We start from the raw sequence: 18,276 nt of genomic DNA, 5'->3' as shown, positions 1-18,276 counted from the left end.
GTCACAGTTCTTGACACCCCCATCCACGTCCCAGAGACCCAGAGAGTCTCCTGTGCCCCTGTCACAATTATTGATGCACTTCTCCTGCTCATGGAACTCTTTGAGGTCTGATGGACATCACATGTTCCTTTTTCTCTTCTTCTTCTTCCTTAAGTCTCTTCTTCTACCTGTTTCCAAAAGTCTAAAAGGCCTTGGATATGAATAAATGGATTTGGGTTATTGACTGATAAGATCTTTCAAGGCCACATTATTATTACCTACTATTTGTGAGACACAGTATGAGGCCATTCTGGGGTTGATACAGCAAGATGTAACAACTCCGTACTTCTATTTCTTTGGAAGCTTAAGTTTTGCATATTGCTTTTCTCATAAGTTGTGCAGATATAATCACTAATTTTGGCCTCAGGTTTGTCTCCCTCTTAGGTCAACCCAATGTAATCCAACAGCACTTAACACTGTACCTGGAACACAGTAGGCATTTAACAAATGTTTGTGATTGACTTAAAGTTCCCTCTGTGTGTCAAGCACTTTGCTAGGTACTAGGAATACCAAGACAAAGACAAAGACAAAATCCAAAACTGTTCTTACTTTCAAGGAGCTTACTATATACTCTCTATCAGAGGAGGGCTTATATCAGCAGGAGCATCACTCTCAGCCCTATTTACACTAACCCCTAAGTCTAAGTCAGAGGATCCTAGACATTGTTTCAGCTTAGTGTTTCAAGTGAGGAGTTGAGATTTAGAAGACTGATTTCAAATTTCCATTATGGCTATTTAATGAAGGAGGGAAAGGAGGGAGGGAGGAGGAAAGAAATGAGGAAAGAAGGAAGGAAAGATTTATTAAGTACCTATTATGTGCCATCACTGTACTAAGTTCTTTTTTTTTTTTTTTTTTTTACAAATATTATATCATTGATCTTCTGACAACTCTGGGAGGTAGGTAGATTAGAGACAATACTGATCACTGAATTGACCAGAGTCCTTAAAGAAATCAAGAGTTTAAAGAAAATATGTTGAATAAGGGAGCTGTGGATAAAATTGTCCTCCTTGGGAAAAATCAAAATCAAAAAGACAGAGATCACAAACATCTGATGCAAGATCACCATTAATACTGTCCCAACAAAGAAATGGGAGTTATTTTCTGTTATAGTTGTGGTCTTGAAGATAATTGAATGATAAAAATATTCAAAAGAAAAAGATAGAGTTCATGTATGTGAGCCCAAATTCAAAGGAATCGGGCAATGAAAATATGGTCAAAGATAGAGATCATTCCAAACCCCCTCCCAAACAATAAGCTTGGTGTCATCTTCAATCAGATCATGATTAGATACCAAAAAACCCCATCAAATCATAATCACACATGTAAAACATTTTCCTACTGCAAATATGAACCAGAGGATCACAAATATGACAAGTATGCTTAAGCAGAGAAGTGTCCCTTGATTCCCAGGAAGTAGATGCCCAAGGAATTAGCTTTAATATAACTAAAAATATAAGCAAGAGGACAGAGATTGGCTGGAAAACATTAGGGGTCAGAAAAAATTAAAATGATTTGAAACAGAAATCACATAACTACATAAAAACATCTGAACATGAGAGATCTCAACAGAAAAAGAAATTGACCAGTTAGGTAGAACAAAAGTACACACAAGAAATCAAGAAGTCCATATTGTAAACATAAAGAAACAAGTAAAAATGAGAAGTAACTCTAATCCTGATACAAAAAAAAAAAAATGTTAATTTGTTAATGCTCAAAAGAAAACTGCTACATTGAAACAGTCTCTGAATCCTGATACAAAAAAAAATGTTAATTTGTTAATGCTCAAAAGAAAACTGCTACATTGAAACAGTCTCTAATGGTTAAAGCAAATTTGTTTCTCCATGCTGAGAGCTCCTAGAAATAATGTAGTTTGAGTAAAATAGGCAATATATAAACAAACCAAATAACTGAGGAGAGTATCAATTTAGACAAAAAGAAAGGGATGAACCCAGAAATTGCACCATTTCTGCATAAAATCTCATTTTTAGCAATCTCTAGCGAAAAGATAAACACTACAAAATTTAGAAAAACTGACAATAATATTCAAATAATAACAATAATAATAACTGGCTTTAAGGACAAGTCAATATTAATATGCAGAAAGATCACTGGGTCATAAAATAGCCAACAAATCTATAACTATAATATTACAAGAAAAGTGTTCACACATGGAGTCAGATGTAAGCTCATTTTTGAATTATATATAATGTTTTTGTGCTTGTTTAAACAATAGGGAAGAACAGAAACAAGATTAAAAGGGAAGTACAAAGCTGGGAAATAAATTTTACAGTCAATGTTTCTGATAAAGGTCTTATTTCTAAAATATATAAAGAACTGTGTCAAATTTAAAAATATGTCATTCCCCATTTGATAAATGGTCAAAGGATTTGAACAGACAATTTTCAGATAATGAAATTAAAGCCATCTATAATTATATGAAAAAATGCTTTAAATCACTATTGATTAGAGAAATGCAAATTAAAATAACACTGAGGTGCCACTTCACTCCTCTTACATTGACTAAGATGACAGGAAGGACAATGATAAATGTTGGAGGGGAGGTGGGAAAACTGAGACACTAATTCATTGTTGGTGGAGTTGTGAAATGATCTAACCATTCTGGAGAGCAATTTGGAACTATGAGCAAAGGGCTATAAAATTTTGACCCAGCAATACCATTACTATGTCTGTATCCCAAGGACATCATAAAGAAGGGAAAAGGACTCACATGTATAAAAATGTTTGTAGTGGTTCTTCTTGTGTTAGCAAAGAATTGGAAAAGGGATAGATGCCCATCAATTGGCGAATAGCTGAACAAGTTGTGATATATGAAGGTAATGAAATATTATGGCACTCTAAAAAATAATGAACAAATTTATTTTAGAAAGGCCTGGAAAGATTTACCTGAACTGATGCTGAGTGAAACAAGCAGAACCAGGAATACATTATACACAATAAAAGCAACAATGTAAAATGATCAACTATTAAAGACTAGGTTCTTTTCAGTGGTTCAGCTTTGTATCATTGAACCACTGAAAAGAACCTAGTCTTTAATAGTTCCCAATAGTTGCAATCCCAACATATTTTGAATAGAAAATGGCCTCTGCATTCAGAAAAAGAACTAAGGTAACTGATGTAAATCAAAATATGCTATGTTCACTTCTTTTTTTCCATTTTTAAACTCTCTCCTATGATTTTTCCCTTTTGCTCTATTTTTTCTCTTCCAAGATGATTCATAAAATCAAAATTATTTTTTTTTTAAATACAGGCAGTAACTCATACATTGGAATAGACTAAAGATTAGTGGTAATCATGAATACAAGTCATGCATTGGAGAAAAATGGAGGAAGACTGAATCAAAGTGTATGTACACAGGTTGCCTTGAGAAAAATAAGCTATTCATCAGAGGCTGAAGTAAAGAAGGGAAGAACAGAAAAAATGGTGCTGATGTCAAGGAGTTTTGAGAAGTAGAAAAAGAAAAGAGAGGGACCTCCTGGTGAATGGTCTGCATTTATTCACTAAAGAGAGAAGCAGGTAGAGAAGCAGGTAGTAGATAGGGTTGGGCTAAAAATCAGGAAAACCTGGCTTCAAATCCTACTTCTGCAACTTACAAGTTGAGTGACCATAAGAATAACTTAATTAACCTCTCTTAACTTCAGTTTCTTTATCTATAGAATTAATCCATAGATTAAAATGCTTCTCATACTTATGTAGCATAATTATTGCAAGAATCAAATGAGATCAATTATATGAACTCTTAATTCTCATAACCTTAAAAATGTTTTTACTGTTACAAATTTTGGTTTTTTTCCATGAATTGCCTGAAATAGACCTATATCATACACAGGCTGTGTCTCTTGATGAATTTTTCTTTCATTCATTTAACAAGTCAATTAAATCTCAAGGTTGATTTTTTTTCCCCAAGGTTGATTTTTTTTTTTTTTTTTTTAAGAAAAACTAGCCTAACTTGCATGAAATAAGATCCTAGGAGAAGTTAGCCCACCTGTGTGGTAGAGCTTTTTGGAAACATTGTTCCCACAACATTTAGTCTCCAGTAAACCATTTTCCCCACCCAAATCTAATCAGTTTCCATGTCTCTGACAGTCACGTGTCTCTCAGCACTAGAGGCAGCTTCCTCGCCACCACTATCTCCACCATACTTCTAGCCTCCTTGTTATAATTTTGCATAAATCAATTATTTAGAGAACTGTCTTGGATGGGATAACTTGATGGCCCAGTGGATAGAGCACTGGCCCTAGAGTCAGGAGGACATGATTTCGAATGTGGCCTCAGACACTTAATACCTACTTGCTATGTGACCCTGAGCAAGTAACTTAATCCCAATTGCCACATACAAACATACATATATAGTTGGCAGGAGAGAGTACTAACTACACCTAGTAGAGATTCAGAACTTCATATATAATCCTTTTTCAGTTCTTTTTATAAGGAAATGTTCATTTTTGTTGATATTTGTCAAGTTGATTAGAACAAAAAAAAGTTTTAAAAGAGAAAGAGAAAAAATCTGAGGGTGTATGACTACAAACTCAACAGGAGTCATCAGGTGATTAGACAATTTTAAAAGGAAACTCTTAAGACTGTATTAATACCACTACACACCTGTCAGATTGGCTAAGATGACAGGAAAAAATAATGATGATTGTTGGAGGGGATGTGGGAAAACTGGGACATTGATGCATTGTTGGTGGAGTTGTGAACGAATCCAACCATTTTGAGAGTAGTTTGAACTATGCTCGGTTAATAAACTGGGATTACCTTTGATCCAGTAGTGTTACTACTGGGATTATATCCCAAAGAGATTATAAAGAAGGGAAAGGGACCTTATGTACATGAATGTTTGTGGCAGCCCTTTTGTAGTGGTTAGAAACTGAAACTGAATGGATGTCCATCAGTTGAGAATGGCTGAATAAATTGTGGTATATGAAAATTATGGAATATTACTGTTCTGTAAGAAATGACCAACAGGATGATTTCAGAAAGGCCTGAGAGACTTACACGAACTGATGCTGAGGAAATGAGCAGGACCAGGAGATCATATATACTTCAACAATAATACTATATGATGACCAGTTCTGATGGACCTGGCCATCCTAGCAACGAGATCAACCAAACCATTTCCAATGGAGCTGTAATGAACTGAACTAGCCATGCCCAGAGAAAGAACTCTGGGAGATGACTAAAACCATTACATTGAATTCCTAATCCCTATATTTATGCCCACCTGCATTTTTATTTTCCTTCACAAGCTAATTGTACAATATTTCAGAGTCTGATTTTTTGTACAGCAAAATAACGTTTTGGTCATGTATACTTATTGTGTATCTAATTTATATTTTAATGTACTTAACATCTACTGGTCATCCTGCCATCTGGGGGGGTGGGAGGTAAGAGGTGAAAAATTGGAACAAGAGGTTTGGCAATTGTTAATGCTGTAAAGTTACCCATGCATATATCCTGTAAATAAAAGGCTATTAAATAAAAAAAAAAAAAGACTGTATTAATAGAAATCTAGAATCTAGAATTAGAGAAATTCTGTTTCTCTGTTTCCAACTTGGTCTAATCACTTCTGGAAATGCTAAATACTGACCTTTTCTTTAGAAATGACATCATCTTCACAAGCATGACCAGAGAAGGGTGATCAGGTTGTTGAGGGTTCTTAAGAGCATGCCATACAAAGATCAGTTGAGGGGAAATGATTATGATTTTTCATAATTATCAAGATGATATGTTTAATGAATTTGCTAATAATTTAGATATCTCAGAGATGTCTCTTCTGGCTTGGGAGTCAGATTCTTATAATGCAGCTTGGAATGATTAATCAATTCTTATAATTCTCCCTTGTATATATTAAATGAAGTGGATCAAAGATTGTGAAACTTGTTCATATCACAGAATTCTTGGTCCTATCTCCCTCACCACTATTGAGTAATGATCCTTGTGATTTGAAAAAATCACTTACAAACTATGCCCACAGGACTAGAGAACACTCATATTGTCCTGAATTCTTGAGCTTGTCATGGGAAACCTCTCAGGTCCTAAGAATGATTATACTGTAATCCACCTTCTCACCTCTCTTCACTTATGGTTTGTGTATAAATTTTCTACCTCTCCTACAACAGGGAAGGTCTCCTGCTCAAGAGAACTTCTGATGTGTAAACTGTACTCCTCACTCTGAAAGTGTTTAATTCAACTACTACTTGGTAAAGTCTCTGCTTTGTGCAGTTCCAGCTATACACAGTTTAGAGACCAAGACAGTAAAATTCTGTTAATTAAGTAAACAGGAAATCTTTAGCCCAGAGAAAGAAGACTTAACAGAGACATAAAGTGTCATGTGGGAGATGGATTAACACTTTATCTGCTTGTCCCCAGAGACCAGCATTAGAAACAATGGATAAAAGTTGCAGAGAGGTAGATTTTGCCTTGGTATTAGGAAGAATTTTCTCATAATTTGAGCTGTCTCAAAACAGAATGTTTACCATTTTTAAGTGATCTATAAGTGATAGCTAGATGACCACTGATAAGAAATGTGGCAGAATTCCCCTTGGTGTGGATAGATAGGATCAGATCCCTGGAGTGCCTTTCAACTTGGGAATGCTGTGATGCTCTCAATTAATGTTCTGTCCATTCTGCCTTCTCCTTACCCCTTATACTCATCTTTGTCTATTCCAAATACTGTCTCCTTAGTCTGTTACAGGTACTTCCTAATTCCCAAGTCCCTCAATTCACATCTCCCATAAGGTATGCTTTCTTCCTTCATCCTGCTCTAGTGGACTCAGCTCTAAACTTCAGTTTTTGATCTGACTGGCAGCACAGAGACTTTGCTCAAAAGAAGTTAATTCAACACCGAAGTCATTCTTGCTACTACTGGTTTTTGGATTACGTCTTTTTGCTTATGCCATTGAGTTGAGCTTATCACAAGAATACAGTCCCAGGATGAAGGGTGGGGTTCCAACAGTAGAGATACAAGCTCCAGAGGAGAACAGAAAATACAACTATAACTGGAGGACCAACTTTTGGGCTCAGTGGTATTTCCAGAGTCACTTTCTGCCAGCAGTCTCAGGATAGAAGTGGATTTCCTAAAGTATGAGGACACAGTACAGAGCTCTATACAGGACAAGTTATACAGGTACAGCAATTATACAACAGAGCTTACTGGGATTTATGAGGTAAGTCTAGCTTCCCTTTTTAGCACTTCCTCCACTCTTTTCACCCTGAGTTCACCCAGATTCTCTGTCTTGGGAGAAATCGATTTCCCCTCAGTCCCAGATATCTAAGTCTCCCTACCCACAAAAGAAATGAGTGGTGAATCCCTGTGCTATATATACCCACAAAAGAAATGAGTGGTGAATCCCTGTGCTATATTCACTCTTAGTTGAAACATTCTTATGGAATAAGGCATTCAGAAAAGGCTCCAGGGAGAGAGGGAAAGAATTTAAAAAATAAAAATGGTAAATCTGGGGCATTTGAAGCTGAGGGGAAAGTATGAGCCAAAGTATACAGGAAGGTGAAAATAAATATGGAAGAAGAGGTTTAGAAAACTAGCCTGGGTGCAATGGAAGGTGGATGAATCCAAGGGTTCATTTTGTAAGTCTTACTCCTATTATCATTGGACTTCCTCAGTAAGATGTAAGGGATCAAGGTGTCTCTGGTCCACTGACACACTCCTTCCTATCACAAATACCCTACCTCCAGTGTATTTTTCTTCCCTCAGGTATAATGGAGATTATTAGTCCTTCAGGCAACTTTCTCTCCAGTTTTCTCATCTTCCTCTTCTTTGAGACATACACATTGGCCTCAGGTAGGAGTATTTATTTCTCCCTAACCCCCAGGATTTATCAGGTGGGTTCTGAAGGATAAACCCAGAGATATTTTGCCTTCCTATGTCACTCCCAATACTTTCCAAGTCATTCTTTCATTAACCACCAACCCTTCCAAATGCCTCCCAATTTGTCTTCTCTTCTTCCTGAAGCCTTCTAAGTGTCCTCTTCATTGATTCCCTTCTTCCTTGATTCCCTCCATGGACTCTATCTCTTATTCCTTCAGATGTTAGCCTCTCTACCATTAGAGGTTCCCCAGTTCTCCCACTTTCTGCAGGTTTTTTTCTTCTGAACCCCTCTCTCTTTCTTTCAATAGAGGAGTTCTCAGTGATTGGACCTACACAACCCATTCAGGCCCAGGTAGGGGGAGAAGCAGCCCTGTCATGCCATCTTTCTCCCCAAAAGAATGCTCAGGACATGAAAGTGATTTGGTCCCAATCACTAAAAATCGTGCATCATTATGAACATGGGAAGGATGAGTTTAGAGATCAAAGCCCTGATTACCAGGGGAGAACAAAACTGATGAAAGATTCCATCACTAGTGGAAATGTCATTCTGAGAATATGGAACATTACAGCCTCAGATGAAGGATGGTATAAATGTCATTTTGACAGCGATTCTCATCAAGAAGAAGCTAATGTGAAACTATGTGTCTCAGGTAAGGAGCTAGTTCTGAAAATTTGGAGTTCCCATAGGAAGGGTTGGGAGAGTGTTTTTTTTTTCCCATCTGAGCCATGCCAAGTTGGTACTGGTAGACAGAGGAGGCAGTGGAGTCCCTACTTGGGAGCTGAAGCACAGAAATCATAGTAAAAGGAATTGAAAACAGTCTTGCAAGACTGGCTGACAAAGATAAAGAGGAAAGGGAAAGAAAATAAGGAGGGGGAAATGGAGAAAGAAGAGAGGGGGGACTTTGGTGACAAAAGAGAGAAAGCAGAGAAAAGGGCTGTAGAGGAAGAAGCCTTATCTTTCCATCTTTTCCACAGTACTGATAAGAGAAATTTGAACACAAATATTGCTAAAATCTAGGTAAACTGTATCCACAGTATTTCCCTAGATTAGTAATCCTATCATAAAAGAAAATGAGCTTAGTCTGACATTACTTGTTCTCAATGGAGCCAACCTTTGTAAACATTTCTCTCTTTTCTAAATGTTCACCAACCACCTCTTTCATTTTTTTCATGGTAAAATCAAGTTCATTAGCCTATAATTTTCAAACTCTTCCCTTTTTTTGAAAATTAGACAATTGTGCTCTAATCTTGTGATACACTCTCTATTTTCCTGTGATCTTTCAAATATTAATGGATATTAATATTAGGAATTGTATCTGACAACTCTTTCAGGACATGAGGATGTAGTTCAACTAGACCAAGTGTAACTTGAATTCACTAGACACTCTCTTACTATTTATTTCATTCCTCTCACTTTTTCCTTTAATAAAGAAAACAACCCATCACCCTTTGACCTTCGATTTCCTACCCAACATAATAATTGTTGGCAATGGTTTTTAGGTTCTTTCTGATTGGATTATTTTTGCCAAAGTTACAAGGGAATGGCTTGGAAAGTGATGGGAGTAATCAGTTGCCATCCATTATTATAAAATGAGAGAAATTCTTTATTCAGTCTTGAGTATATGTGTATGTGTGTTCTTTTCAAGAAGAATCTCAAATCTGTATTTAAGCAGTCATTGTATGACTTTCCTCATCCTTCACTACCTCATGTGTTACCCTTTTCCATTCTCCATTATCCTGACAAGGCTTAAGTCTCCTCTCCATCCCAGATCCCTTCTTGTTTCCCCATGGCCTTGTCATGTAGGCAACAGGTGGTGCAAAAGATTGAGCAATGAGCTTGGAGGCAGAAAGACTTGAATTAATATCTGCCCTCAGATACTGGCCACTGTGCCTGTGTGCCCATATAAATGATAAAGCCCATCAAAAACTTTGTAAATAACTCTTGAACAGAATCTCTGGAGGTTCAGAGTAGTTAAGTGACTTTTCCATGGTCAAGTGGCTTAGGATCAAAGAAGAATTTGAACTCCAGTCTTCCCAGATTCAGCATTCTATCCATCAATGGAAACTGCTTGTTTTCATAGGAGTCTTTCTTCATAGAATACACATAGAACACAGAATAGAATATACTATTTCATCTTCCCTTTTATCAAACTTACTTTTTTTAAATCTATACTTTTCAATCATGGTGTTCCAGTCATAGTTTACATTCTGTTGGATTCCAATAATACTTATGCAGATATGTTTGTCTCCTTGCATTAAATTCTCTAGTTATTGTACTACACTAATTGGTGTCAAGATATCTGAGTCTATGAACTTTATTGTTGCTCTTCTTTTTGAATGTTGCAAACTTCACATCATAAGGGATTTCTACTACTATTTTCCTACTTTTTCCTTGTTTCTTTGGTGTCCACTATGTTCAGGGAGACAGTTTGTTCTCTCTCTCCTTTTTCAGTTTAACATTCTATAGATAGATAGATAGATAGATAGATAGACAGACAGGCAGATAGACAGGACCACCTCCAGTCATCCTGATCAATATCTTGCCCCTGGACCCAAATGGCTCTGGAGGAAAGAGTGAAGCTGGTGACTTTGTATAACTCACCCCCACTAAAATCCAAATCACCTGCATGTCATAGTATCACCTCCTTGGTGGACAGTGGTTTTGATTTTGACAAGTCTCATGTCTTCATCATATCATGGACATAATCTCCAAGGAGACAGTAGACCTCTCTATTAATCATTTTAGGTTGGTAGCCCTCAGAAAGGTATCTCCAACCAACACTATTTTTCTCTGCTTTCTCTGATGAGATCTAGATGATTCTTATCTGGGAGCATCTTTGGATCCTCAACAACATTCCACAGATCAAGAGAAATTGCTTCCAGCTCAGAGAGTATATAGCCCCACATTCCACAGCAAGAATTTCATATCCATTGCCTAAATTTAAAGGCTTAATAATATCTTTCCTTCCTTCTTTGTGACACATTCTTTATACTCCAGCTTTCTTCCATAGACTATGGCTCCCTTCTACCTCTTTGGAATTTTTTTCCTTTTTTTTTTTTCTTTCATTAAAGCATTTCCGTTTTTTCAAGGGATTCTTCATGCTTCCTGAAAAGCTAGAAAATAGACTACTTCCAGCTTTTTGTCCTACTTTAAAAGGAAGAACATCATAATACTCATTCATAATTAACTAACAGTATTCCCAGGAGCATTCCATATTCTCTTAATATTTTAATAATTTGTGAAACTATAAAGACATGGTTCATCACTGTCCCCAAACCTTCTTTATTAATGCTCTCATCTAATGTGTACACGAAGCTCAGAAATATTTTGTACATTTGAGAAATTAGGGTGAAAAAAGGAACAGAGCTACAGGATGGTGACAATCAGGGATAGTAGTAGTGAGAGTAAAAGTTTTTTTTTTTTAAATTTGGAGAGGCTTAGTTATATTTTGTAGGCAGCAGAGAAGGAATTAGTAGATAAAGGGAAATTAAAGATCCCTTCTTTGCCTAACAAGGCATGCAGTCTGTGATCTTTTAAAGCTATTTTGAAGGTCTCCTTTTTATGGCAATGCACTTACGTGGTATGAAATTATTATACTCTTTTTATTAATGTAGTCTAATGGGCTGCTGTGTGACAGAAAGCTAATGCTCCAAGGTAATGTCTAAACTATTTTCTCTTAGGTGATGGAGCTGAGCAACAGAGCCTACCTTGGTTGAGTATTTTCACTGGGATAATTATTACAAACTGGATACTGTCATTTGTCTTTTCTGCAGTTTACTTCCTTCGATACAAAGGTAAATATAAGAAGGAGCTGAAGGTAGGGGTTACCAGCCAACATACTGGGCAGGTCAAAGCAGGAAGGGCAAAAAAGGATATCAGAAGTCTGTCTTAACTTTTTGTCCGTCCCTCAGCCACTGATTACTAGTCTCAGCATATCTCCAAACCACTCCTTAAGTCACAGTCCTCAAAAACCTCCTATAGATTACTTCCTTTACCTCCCCATCATAAAGTTACTCCACCCAACACACCTTTTTCTCAAGGTCACTATTCTACCCCACCCTCAACTTCTACTTTTCTACATATACACATTGGATCAGCAGAAGGACCCAACCATTCCCAAGTCTTCATCTTGAAGTCACAGATCATGGACTTCAAGTTTTGGAAAAGACCTCAACGGCAATCTAGTGAAATCCATATGAAAAATGAATTACCACTATAGCATATCCAACAAGTGGTCTGTCATCAAGATCTCAAAGGAGGAGGAACTCACTACTTATCAAAAGAGACATTCCATTTTGGGCAGTTTTCATTATTAAGGCAAACCTGAATTTCTATCTTTGCAATTTCTATGCATTTGGAGTTTTGTCTTCTGGGGCAAATATAACAAATCTAATCTCTCTTCTACAGAAAACCCATCAAAAATTTGAACTTGAATAACACTCACATGTCCCTCTAACTCTTCTTGTCTATGGGCTAAACATTCCCAGTTTTTTTATTTGATCCTTACATGGCAAGGACTAAAGGCCCTTTACCAGCTGGATGCCCTTCTGTAGACGCTCACCAGATTATCAATATACTTAGCCTTCAGTGCCGAACTGAGCATTATTCCAAATAAGGGCTGGTGGAGGCAGAGTACAAGAGAAGGATTCCTTCAGTAATAGGTTTCTTCAGCTAAATCACATTGCTTGGTCATATTAAGATTATTGTTTATTAAAAATCCTAGATATTTTTAAGAAAAATTGCTGTAAAGCCTAAATACTGTTGTAGCGTAGACTTTTCTCCCATTACATCTCTTCACACATTGTACATTTCAGCCACACATGGATGTTCTCTAAATTAACCCTCCTATTTCCCAAATCCATGTTTTTACACAGGCATTGCCCCTGTATAGAACAAACTATTTACTCACTATTTCATTGTCAAATCAGAACTTCCTTTGGAGCTCAATCATTTTTATTTAGGAAATCTGAATGAAGCCTTAATTATTTATGCAAAGTGCTGTGTCCTGGGGTAGGGTGATAGAAGACACTCTGTCACTTTCTACAATCTCAATATGTACAGGAAAGGAGAGAAAGCATTCTAGAAAGAAGGGACAGAATATTCAAAACATAAAAATAGAAGATTTAAGAAATAGTACACTGGGTCAGTATGGCTAAATAACAGAGTTAAGTAAATAGAAGTCAGGAATATGTTTAAAGGATGAAAAGGTAGAATAGGGCAAGGCTGAGAAAAGTTTTAATTCCCAAAAATAAGAATTTACTGAAGAGTGTGATGATTTAAGAAAATCACCATGGCAATTCTTTAGAGGATGGATTAGATAGTGTGATTTGAAAACAGAGAACAATTAGGCAACTATTATATATTATATTTTAAATATGTAAAAAAAAATACAAGATAATTTAAGGGAAAGGGACTGCTAATTTGGATTGGGGGAGCATATAAAGAGGAAAAGTATTTCCTTAACTGATAGGGAAGAGAGATATGAAGGAGAATATGAGATCAGAACTTTTACTACAACACCCTTGGGACTTCTTTCAGAACATGGTCTCCAGAAACTTCCCTGGCCATGGGAGATAAATGGAATCCTGGCTGTGATATCAGCATTTGAAATTGGTCTTGCAATTTGTTATCTGTGGGTGTTTCAAAGATTTGAAGGTAAGGGCTAGAGGTTATGGGATGGGGATATGGGGAGAAGAACAAGATGAAATTAGAAATCCAAGACTCCATAGTTCCTATGCAGCTCTGATCCCTTCTTTCCCCTAATCCTCCTACTCCTATCTTGCCCTGACTTAGAATGCCTTGTACAGCCCTGCCTTGGGTTTGTGCTGATCAATGAGACTTGGTTCTGTCATGGAAACAAAATTCAGTGTCCTAGACATGCCCAGGACAGGGCTCCTGCTGATGGCCCTTGGGGTTTGGCCCCCAGGATGTGTTTACAGAGAGAAGTCGGACTGGATGGAATCGCTCATTTGGATCATCTTCCTAGTCTATGTTGTGTTCTCTGCTGCTGAACTTGGGATTGGACTTCTATTATTTACCTGCCTGTTTCTGCTATGTATAACCACTTCCTTCCACTTCTGGGTCACTAAAAAGGTAATATGAACCTGAGAGAGTATGCTGCTCTCTTCATCCCTTTCATCCATCTCTGTTCTTTCCTTTTCTATCACTTGTTCTCTCTCTAATTCTCCCTGACTTTTCCCCCTTTAACTCTCCATATGAAATTGTCTCCTCTCTTCTCTATTACTTCTCTCCTCTTTGTGTTTCTTCCTTTGTCTCTCTTTCTGTGTGTGTCTAACTTTCTGTCTCTATTTCTGTCTCTCTCTGTAACTGTCTCTGTGTTTATCTTGGTTTCTCTCTGTGTCTCTCTGCCCCTCTTTTCACTCTCTCTCTCTATTTGTCTTTTTAATCTTTCTCTGTCTCTTTGTGTATGTATGTGTGTCTCTGGCTCCTTTTCTCTTTCTTTCTGTCTCTCCCTGTGTCTGTCTGTCTCTCTCTTTTCTCTGTCTCTGTTTCTGTGTGTATCTCTCTGCCTCTCTCTGTCTCTATCAGCTCTCTTTGTTTCTTTCTCTCCTTCTTCCCATTTTGCTTTCCCTTTCTCATCCTCCGTAATCCCTAGGCCATAAATATCCATTCCTACTTGATATCCATGGAAAGCTAGGACAAATTTTATATTGTGCTCCCTGAAAAGTCTTCCAATTATAGAGGAGAGATGACTGAATCCTGACTCCAACATTTTCCCCTGACTCACATTTTCTGACTATGTGACCTCAAGCAAGTATCTCATCTATTAAGCAAGCAAGCAAGCATTTACTAAGCACTTACTATGTGCCAGGCACTGTGCTAAGTCAAAGTCTAGACAAGAATAATAGTAGTGAATAGAAAATGAAGATAATCATCAGGGGGAAGGCACAAGCCTTAAGAAGAATCCAGAAAGGTTCCTTTTATTATCAGTCCTTCCACCAGGGAGTTTTATGAAGAAACTTAGATTTAAAATTAGGATGTTGAGTTTAAATCCCACTTGACTGCTTAATAGCTTTGTAATCTTAGACAAAATACTTAACTTTTATGGGCCTCAGTTTCACCATCTGTAAATGGATGGAAGGGGGAGTCAATTCTCACCCCAAATAATGTAATTACAAAAGGTCCAAACATCTCAGTTATATAAATCACTAGGTATGATTAAGTTATCACAGATAAACAAGATATAACTGTGCCCAGATACCAGGAGTATTAATTAAAATTAAGGAATTTTATAACAAATGTATTATGTTATTAATATATTAATAATATATAATATATTATATGTCATATTATAATTGTATGTATAATTATAATATATAATAATATATTAAATTGTTATTGTGTTAAATCAATTGCAAGAGAGTAGGAGAGGACAAGAGGCTTTGCAGTCTCAATTTCCTGGACAATGTTTTAGTATCTCCCTGCCCTTCCAAATTCCTTAACCTCTGGTTTACTTAGAACCCTTAGAATTCACATCCTTCAATCAACCAATGGCTGTGTTCTCTCCCTTGGTGATTAAGAGCTATATGAGATGTGATTCACTTTCAGGTAACTTGCAGGTGTCATGACAAGATAAAATAAATACATGTAATAACACTATGTCCTTCTCCTGCTCTGAGAACTGTGACCTCTACAACTACCAGTATAAAGTCCACAACTTATAGACTAATATTCAAGACCCTCCAAAATCTAGTCCCAATATATTTTATTTCCAGTTGCTCCCATTCACATTCTCTATGCTTCAGCAAAACTGGTCCTCTCACCATTCCCTGAATATATATGGATTATCCAACTTCCAAGGCTTTGTTTGCCTTGATCTTCCTGACTTGAATGTGTCGCCTATTTTCCTCACTTCCACAAATCATATCTATGCATTAGGGCTCAACCCCAAACCCATATCCTCAAAATCACTCAAATTTTTAGAGATCCTTTCATCCACTGGCTTCCTTTTCCCTTCATTGTATGAACCTCTCCCTAAACCCTTATAACCTATGTTATTTATCTTTCTGTACATTTTATGTTGTGTTTCTCCAGGAGACTGAATTTCTTGAGAGCAAAGATGACCTCTAGCTCATAGTTTTTTCTCCCACAACTTAGATCAGGATAAATCTCACAAATATTTCAGACTCGTCATGCATTTCAAAAATATTTAAAGTGAAATAATGGCATTTGTGTAAGAGCCCCATACACCTTGCATTCACACTCAAAGTGGAGTCCCTTGAAGAAAATTGATATCTCAGATTTTAGGAGTGATCCTGTGAGTGACTTTTCCCAACTCAGAAGTCTTCATTAATGAGATCATCATTCACAATCAGCCAGAGTATTTAATTAGCTTTAAATAAAGGCATTTACTAAGATGTTTACACTAATAGTTGGTGTAAAACATTGCTCTCCAAAAAAAAAAAAAAATGGGGCAAAATCTTCAATAAAAACAGAGTTTTCATGGAAAAAGTGAGTTCATTGGTAATGAGACACATATAGAATACACATGCAGCATAGGGTAACATACACTCCCTAGGTAACAAAATCTTTTGTTTTCTTCTTTCCTTCTTCCTTCCTTTTTTCCTTTTCTTCTTTATTCATTCCTCCCTCTTTTTCTTCCTTCCTTCCTTCCTTCCTTCCTCCTTTCTTTTCCTTCCTTCCTTCCTTAGTCTGTCTTTCTTCCTTGGTAAAGTGCTCTTGCAGTCAGAGTGCTGCTCTCTGCTGGAAAGGCTGTTCAGATGGATTCCCCTGATTTCTTTTGTTGAATACTTTAATTCTACATTATGCATACAAATATTACCTCCTACTAATCCAGTAGTTCCAAAGTCTTTGTTGTTGGGAGAGAGAAAGGAGGAGGAACATCCCTTTCCCTCCCCCCTACTTCCATGTGTTTTTCACTTACAAACCATTCTCAACCCTGGACCTAAATGACTTGCTGTTTTCCTATAAAGTCTCAAGGAATGTGACTGATTCAGTCCTAGGTGACATCACTTGCTTAAGGACTTATTTGCACAGTGTAGGATTATAATAAAATTCCTTAGCAATTGCTTTAACTTTAGGCTCATTGATTTAGTTGATGAATTTTGTGATTATGTCAACTGAGGAAGAGAGGAAAGGTCTTTACCTTGCCTAGTAACCAACAAGGATAGCACTGGGAAGGGAAACCCTAGGAACTAAACAAAACATCTCTCCATCCTTTTGTCACAGATGGGATGTTGGAGATGAGGAACTGAGAGGCTGATTCCAATGTATCTCTGGTCTTGTATCTTTCCCCAGATTGATGAGACATCCGAAGCAGAATCATAAATGTGCTGACTTTACCACTGAATTTTGATGGGAACTCAAACTACTTTCTCCTTATTATCCCTCTGCTATTTGGTCACATAAGGATTCCTTGAGTTACAAAAAAGATTCTTCATCACTTTTATCTACAAATGAGAGACAGCCTGAGAAAGTTGCCTTCTAGTTTGTGTCTCCCCACCTCAAGTCTCTCCCCATTCAAACTGAGTGGATGCCCATCAACTGGAGAATGGCTGAATAAATTGTGGTATATGAATGTTATGGAATATTATTGTTCTGTAAGAAATGACCAGCAGTTAACATGTTTAACATGTATTGGTCAACCTGCCATCTGCGGGAGAGGGTGGGGAGAAGGAAGGGGAAATTGGAACAAAGGGTTTTGCAGTTGTCAATACTGAAAAATTATCCATGCATATATCTTGTAAATAAAAAGCTATATTAAAAAAAACACCTTAAAAAAAAGAAAGAAAGAAATGACCAGCAGGATGATTTCAGAAAGGCCTGGAGAGACTTACATGAACTGATGCTGAATGAAATGAGCAGGACCAGGAGATCAAGAACAACAATACTATATGATGATCAATTCTGATGGACATGGCCCTCTTCAACAATGAGATGAACCAAATCAGTTCCAATAGAGCAGTAATGAATTGAACCAACTACACCCAGCAAAAGAACTTTGGGAAATGTGTCTGAACCACTACATAGAATTCCCAATCACTCTATTTTTGTCTGCCTGCATTTTTGATTTCCTTCACAGGTTAATTGTACACTATTTCAAAGTCTGATTCTTTTTGTTCAGCAAAATAACTATATAGACATGTATACATATATTGTATTTAACATAACATATTTAACATGTATTGGTCTACCTGCCATCTGGGGGAGGGGTGGGGGGAAAGGAGGGGAAAAATTGGAACAAAAGATTTTGCAATTGTCAATGCTGAAAAATTACCCATGCATATATCTTGTAAATAAAAAGCTATAATAAAAAAAAGTCTCTTCCCACTCAAGTCTATCCTCCACACATCTATCAAAATCTTCCTATCTAGTTCCTAATGTTTTCTCTTTGAGGATTACTGTTTAT

At 36.9% G+C, this 18,276-nt stretch overlaps 1 protein-coding gene across 2 annotated transcripts; it reads left to right on the top strand.

Moving 5' to 3' along the window:
- Positions 1-7,023: 7,023 nt before the first annotated feature.
- Positions 7,024-17,639, top strand: LOC116420735 (myelin-oligodendrocyte glycoprotein-like). Of its 2 annotated transcripts, none has more exons than XM_031947446.1 (7): positions 7,024-7,186; positions 7,772-7,858; positions 8,194-8,535; positions 11,567-11,680; positions 13,425-13,541; positions 13,813-13,979; positions 17,166-17,639. In XM_031947446.1, exons 1-7 carry the CDS (start codon positions 7,144-7,146, stop codon positions 17,193-17,195), a joined length of 900 nt encoding a protein of 299 aa, XP_031803306.1. In that variant the 5' UTR covers positions 7,024-7,143; the 3' UTR covers positions 17,196-17,639. The 2 variants fall into 2 exon arrangements, with proteins under 2 accessions (XP_031803306.1, XP_031803307.1); XM_031947447.1 differs by having other exon boundaries at positions 7,026-7,226.
- The last annotated feature ends 637 nt before the right edge of the window (positions 17,640-18,276 follow it).

The sequence above is a fragment of the Sarcophilus harrisii genome, chromosome 1 (assembly GCF_902635505.1).
Source record: "Sarcophilus harrisii chromosome 1, mSarHar1.11, whole genome shotgun sequence".
NCBI classification, from domain to species: domain Eukaryota; kingdom Metazoa; phylum Chordata; class Mammalia; order Dasyuromorphia; family Dasyuridae; genus Sarcophilus; species Sarcophilus harrisii.
Note: the sequence above shows the minus strand (reverse complement) of the source record. Positions and strands in the feature narration are given on the sequence as shown.